The following is a 6041-nucleotide window of genomic DNA, read 5'->3' as shown; positions in this document are numbered from 1 at the left end:
CCTTTTTTTTTTTTTTTTTTAATTTTTTTATTTATTTTTTATTTTTTTTGTGAGACAGGATCGTGCTGTATCGTTTGGGCTTGCCCTAAATTTACTGTGTAGCCCAGGTTGGCCTCAAACTCACAGCAGTCTTCCTGCCTCAGCTTCCCATTGTTGGAATTATAAGTATGTGTCACCATACCTGGTTTATCCACACTTTTTAAAATGAGTAAAGTGTAGCATAGAGAAATTAAATCATCTTAAGGTTGTACAGTTAGTAAGTGGTATTGTGAGTATTTAAACCTTACTTGATTTTTTTTAAATGTAGCCAAAACAGGACTTTATTAATGGTGTGGTCTCTAATCAGAGCCAATGTAGGAACATTTCTGCTCTGTTACATAGTCATATTTAAGGGAGAAAAATTACAAAGACAGCCCATTGGCATTCATAAAGACTGCATTGCTCACAGTGTATTGTGTTATAGCCCCAACTACATTGTATGCATAGAGTAGGCTATGAATGATCTCCTTGGCTTTTATTCCAAGTGAAAAAATTCTACAAATACCCATAAGGTTCCCAACTAAGTAAACACTGAGAGTAGAGTCATGATAAGGTGCACTCTTCCTGTCGCTGCTTTTCTTGGTTTTTTTGAGACAGGGTCTTGCTATGTAGTTCAGGCCAGCCTTGAACTCACTATGTAGCCCAGGTTGGCCCAAGAACTCAAGGCAGCCCTCCTGCCTCAGCCTCCCAAGTGCTGGGATTACAGGTGTGCATCACCATATGAAATTCTTATAAACAAACAAAAACCCAGCAGATGAAAAAATGAGCTAATTCTTTTTTTAATCTTATTATGACAGTGATTGTTATGAAACCATGCACAATTTTACTTCTTTTGAATCTTTGCTATTTTTCTCCCAGAAGAAATGATTAATTCAACAATATTTATGAAACCATGCACAATTTTACTTCTTTTGAATCTTTGCTATTTTTCTCCCAGAAGAAATGATAAAATTTCAACAATATATGACCTGAATAAAATATATAGAAATGAATAGAATGAACAGAAAATATCTAAAACCAAATATAACAAGTCAGGGAGCCAATCAGATTCCAGAAGCCTTCATGGAACAAGGATCTCAATAAAAGGAATGGCAGATGAGAAAGCCATGAGTGCCGGGGGCTTAGCTCAGTGGTTCCAGTGCCTGTCTTGCAAGTGCAAGGACCCAAGTTCGATCCCTGTCTGTGTATGTCCCCACACATCGTCACTGGGGTTGACACTGGCTGAATGTTGGATTTCTCCAAGAGAAGATCATACACATAGTCACATAGCTGCTTCAAGTTGTTCTCCAGCAGGTACTTGTACAGCGGCGCTCTCTCCACACGCATGTCCAAGTCGGGTGGCGCCATTTTAGGGAGAACAAGCCACAGTGGAGGCTGAAGCCTAACCTTACTTGATTTTTAAACCTATACTACTAAGGAAGTAACCTGAAGTATTATAGGTTAGGTGTTGTGGACAATTCAGAATGAAAAAGAAATAGCTAAGCCAGGCACAGTGGCACATGCCTATAATCCCAGCACTAAGGAGGCTGTCATAGGAGGATCTTGAGTTTATGGCAAGCTACCTATGTGATGTGATCAAACTATTTTTTTTAAACAGTGAAAGATACATTGCCATCAGTACCCCTTAAAATCCTCTCCCTTACTTTGAACACACTTATCCTATTGTTCTTGCCACTTTCTGAAGCACTTCTGGTGGTCCTCTTTCCTGTCTTTAGTTGCATAGTGGTGGCTGCCTTGATGTTCTTGTTAAATTCAAAATGTTTAACTTTCCTGGTTATTTTGACTTTGGGGATGAGGCAGAAGTTGCATAGTGCCAGAGCCACTGAATAAGCTGAATGAGGATGTGCTGTAATGTTTTTACAAAGCTATTTAATAGCTTGGCAGCTCCATTCACCATATTTTTGATCACACCTTGTAAAGATATGAAAAAGGACTTCCAGAACTTCTTCAGAAAGTAGCAATAACAATGGGATAACTGTTTGAAATGTGAGGGAGTATTTTGAGTGGGATTAATGACAGTGTGTCTTTTACCATAACTTTTTAAAAAATTTAAACATAGATCATGTTTTTTGATCAGCCCTTGTGGGTAGTCAGAGGTCAGCCTGAACTATATAGTGAGATCTTGTCTCAAGAAAAAGAAAAAGAAGTCACTAACATTGAGCTCTTACAAGGAAGCATGCATTATTTAAGAAGTTTATATGTGCTGACTTATTTAATACTCAGAATAACTCAACAAGGAAGCACAGATATCCCATTTAACAAATGAGAAAACTGAGGCAAGGGATTAGCTTGGTCAAGCTGACGTAACTAGCAATTTTGAGGCCAAATTTCAGACCCATACAGTTGATTCCCAGGCTTTTTGCCTGCTTGCCTTTGCCTGTCCCTCCTTCCCTTTCTCTCTCTCTCTCCCCTTTCCTTCCTTCCTTCCTTTCTCTTTTCTTCTGTCCTTTCCTTCTTTTCCCCCTCTTTCCAACTGACCTCCATTTTTAAAAAATTTATTTAATTTTTAGCTTTACTTTGTTTTAAATTGACACATAATAATTTCACGTACTTTTTTTTTGGTACTGAGGATTGAACTCAGGCCCTTGTGATATGGAACATAGTGTGATGTTTTTAATGTGTGTATAGATGTTGTATAATGATCAAATTATAGCATTTAGCATGTCCAGTACTTCAAACATTTATCAGGTATTTTTGTTCTGTTTTGTATTGTTTGGCTTCTTTGTACTGGGATTGAACCCAGTGCTTTCACACTGAACTATATCCCCAGCCCTCTTTTTTTTTTTTTTTTTACTTTTTGTCTTTAAGACAGGGTCTTGCTAAGTTTCCTACCTTGGGCTCAAACTTATAATCTTCCTGACTCAGCCTGCCTGCCAGAGTCCTGGGATTATAGGTGTGCACCACCAAACCCAGAAAATTTATTATTTCTTTTTTATGAGAAGACTGAGAATCCTTTCTAGTTATTTTGTAATATATACCACAACACTATTGACTGTAGTCATCTTCCTGTGATAGAGAATTCTACACCAGAACTTATTCTTTCTAATTTTAATTCTATGGCCATTGACCAATCTCTCTGCCTTCCCCCTACTCTCCCTAGCTTCTGATAACCACTATTCTGCTCTGTTCTATGAAATCAGCTTTTTTTAGAGTCTGTATATGAGATTGTGTAGTACTTGTGTCTCTGCCTGGTTTATTTTACTTAACATAATGTCCTATAGATTTATTAATGTTGTAACAAGTGACAGGATTTTATTCTTTTTTATGGTAGCATTATTGTGTATCATACTTTTTTTTTGTCAGTGGATGAACATGGGATAATTGCAAATCTTGGCTATTATCAATAGTGCTACAGTAAGCATAGGAGTCCAGATAGCCCTTCAATATACTGATTTTATTTTCTTTGGATAAATACTCAGTGGATTGCTAGATCATATGGTAGTTTTTGTTTGTTTGTTTATTTGTTTTTGTAGGCCCCGGGAATTGAACTCAGGACCTTGTACTTTCCAGGCAGGTGGCAGAACTACTGAGCTAAATCCCTGGCCCAATCATATGGCAGCTTTATTTTTAATTTTTTGAGGAACTTCATGCTATTTTTCATTATGGCTGTACCAATTTATATTTCCACCGACAGTGTATAAGGGTTATTTATCCATCCTATGGCAGTATTTGTTATTTTTTGTTTATTTTTGGCCTGGTCTTGAATTTCTGCACTCAGGCAATCTTGCTTCAGCCTCCTAAGTAGCTGGGACTGGCTGGGTGTGGTGGTGTACACCTGTAATCCCAGCACTCAGGCGGATCACCTCAAGTTTGAGGCCAGCCTAGGCTCCATAGTGAGACTATGTCTCAAAAGGCCAAAAGGAAAACTAAGCAGCTAGGACTACAACAGGCTTGAGCCACTGCACCTGGCAAAGGTAATTAACTGTTGTTGTTTTTTTTTTATACCAGGGATCTAACTCAAGACCTTGTGCTTACCAGGCAGGCGGTGGCACGACTGAGCCAAATCCCCAGCCCAATTAGCTGATTTTTACAGAACTTCTACTATTTATTTTTCTCTGTGCTTTAATTTTTTTCAAATGTATATATTTTAAAGGTTTTCTTCAAGCAAAATGGTACCTTTCCACTTTCCTCTATCAAAGTGTGCACTTTGGAATCCAATGCCAACTGGAGATTTTATCTACTTACATCTCAATTACTTCAGGTACAAGATAATTCTTCTGTCACATCAAACCAACATGAGTTATAAAAGGATGTGTAAGGTAAAGTTGATGACTATGATCAATTATAGGTGGATACCCTGATCCTGAAATCTGAAATGCTCTAATTCCAATCTTTTTGAGTGCCAGCATGCTGTGATAAGTGGAAAATTCTACATCTGACCTAAGTATGCCTAGTTACACTCAGAATGAAAGCATACAATGCACAGTTGTATAAGATTACCTTCAGGCTATATATACTGTATATGGTATAAAACATAAATGAATTTTGTGTTTAGACTTGGGTCCCACCACCAAGACGTCTTGTTATATATGTGCATATAGTCCAAAATCTGAAACACTTCTATGCCAACTATTTTGGGTGAGAAATACTCAGTCTGTATTTGTTTTTTTTTTTTTACTTTTCCACTAAAACTTCCCTCAATCAAAACTTCCATCTGCTTCTGCTTGAATTTTTTCCTTATGCTTCTGAGAAATAATTTTAACTGCATAGTTAAAATAGCAAATCTAAAGTTCTGAATATGATGGGAATTTAATTCAAAGGAGGTTAAGCATTAATAAAACTGACATTTGTTAGGCTAAGGCAGGAAGATTGCCATGAGTTGGAAACCAGCCTGGCCTCGAGACCCTGTCTCAAATAAATAAATAAATAAATAAATAAATAAACAAACAAACAAACAAACAGATGCTGAAAATTGTTTTATCATGTTCATTCAGCACGATATCTTTGTAGAACATTGAGGAAATAACTGATTTTGAGTGGATCAGATTAAAAGGAATATTAAATGTTGTGGTTCTATTTAGGATCCTGAAAGACAAGTTTAGACTTAAAGTATTAGAAAATAGATCCATTGAGAATTTATATAAAATGTCTTGTTGAGGGCAATGGTCTAAGAAGGATGGATTATAGTGAGGAGAGCACAGAGTCAGTTGATTTGTGAAATGATTTTCTGTAACCACATACATTTATGTCACAGTGGGTATTTTATTTTGTTTTGTTTGAAACAAGGTCTTGCTATGTAGTCTAGGGTGGTCTTGAACTTACTTTATAGTCCAGGCTGGCCTCAAACTCATTAGTGATCCTCTTACCTCAGCCTCCCAAGTGCTGGGATCACACACATGTATCAACACATCCAGCTTGCCATAGTGGTTTAAAATGTTATGAGTGGAGTCAGGCTACCTATAGCATCAAATCCTGATTCTACGACTTCTTATTTATATGACTTCAATAAAGTGTGAAGGATCAATTTCCCTTTTTTTTTTTTTTGATACGGGGATTGAACTCAGGTCCTTATGCTTGCGAGGCAGGTGGCGGAACCACTGAGCTAAATCCCCAGCCCTCAATTTCCTTTTTAATAAAATAGCTATAATACTCATTTCAAGCCTGGTACAGTGATGCAAGCTACTCAGGATGTTAAGGCATGAGGATCAGAAGTTCAAGACCAGTCTAGGCAATTTAGTTAGACTCTGTCTCAAAATAAGAGCGGAGACCACCCTTGGGTTTGATCTCCAGTACTGGAAAAAACAAGCACAAACACACAAATTTCATCATACTTTTTGTTTTTATTTTTTATTAAATTTTTTTAATTGAACCCTTGTACATGCTCTGGTAGCACTCTACTACTGCACTACTCCCCAGCCCTTTTATGTTTTTAAATGTGGAAGTACATATGCCACATATATGAAAGAATATATATATGCATAATGTATAGAATAATAAGCATTTGTGTATGTGGCTCCAGTTGATTATGTAACCTATTGAATTTTAAATTGATTGTGTTTTTG

At 37.0% G+C, this 6041-nt stretch overlaps 1 protein-coding gene across 2 annotated transcripts in view; it reads left to right on the top strand.

Annotated features, from left to right (window-relative positions):
* The window catches only part of Stil (STIL centriolar assembly protein), a 60267-nt gene that overhangs the window by 3838 nt on the left and 50388 nt on the right, over positions 1–6041 (top strand). For both annotated transcript variants that reach the window (XM_010610261.2, XM_010610260.2), the window contains exon 3: positions 4133–4240. In XM_010610261.2, the coding sequence (XP_010608563.1) occupies positions 4133–4240 (108 nt within the window). The remainder of the gene's footprint in view (positions 1–4132; positions 4241–6041) is intronic.

This window comes from Fukomys damarensis, unplaced genomic scaffold (assembly GCF_012274545.1).
Source record: "Fukomys damarensis isolate Sample0158 unplaced genomic scaffold, DMR_v1.0_HiC HiC_scaffold_23, whole genome shotgun sequence".
Classification (NCBI taxonomy): Eukaryota; Metazoa; Chordata; class Mammalia; order Rodentia; family Bathyergidae; genus Fukomys; species Fukomys damarensis.
This window is presented reverse-complemented; position numbering and strand designations above follow the sequence as displayed.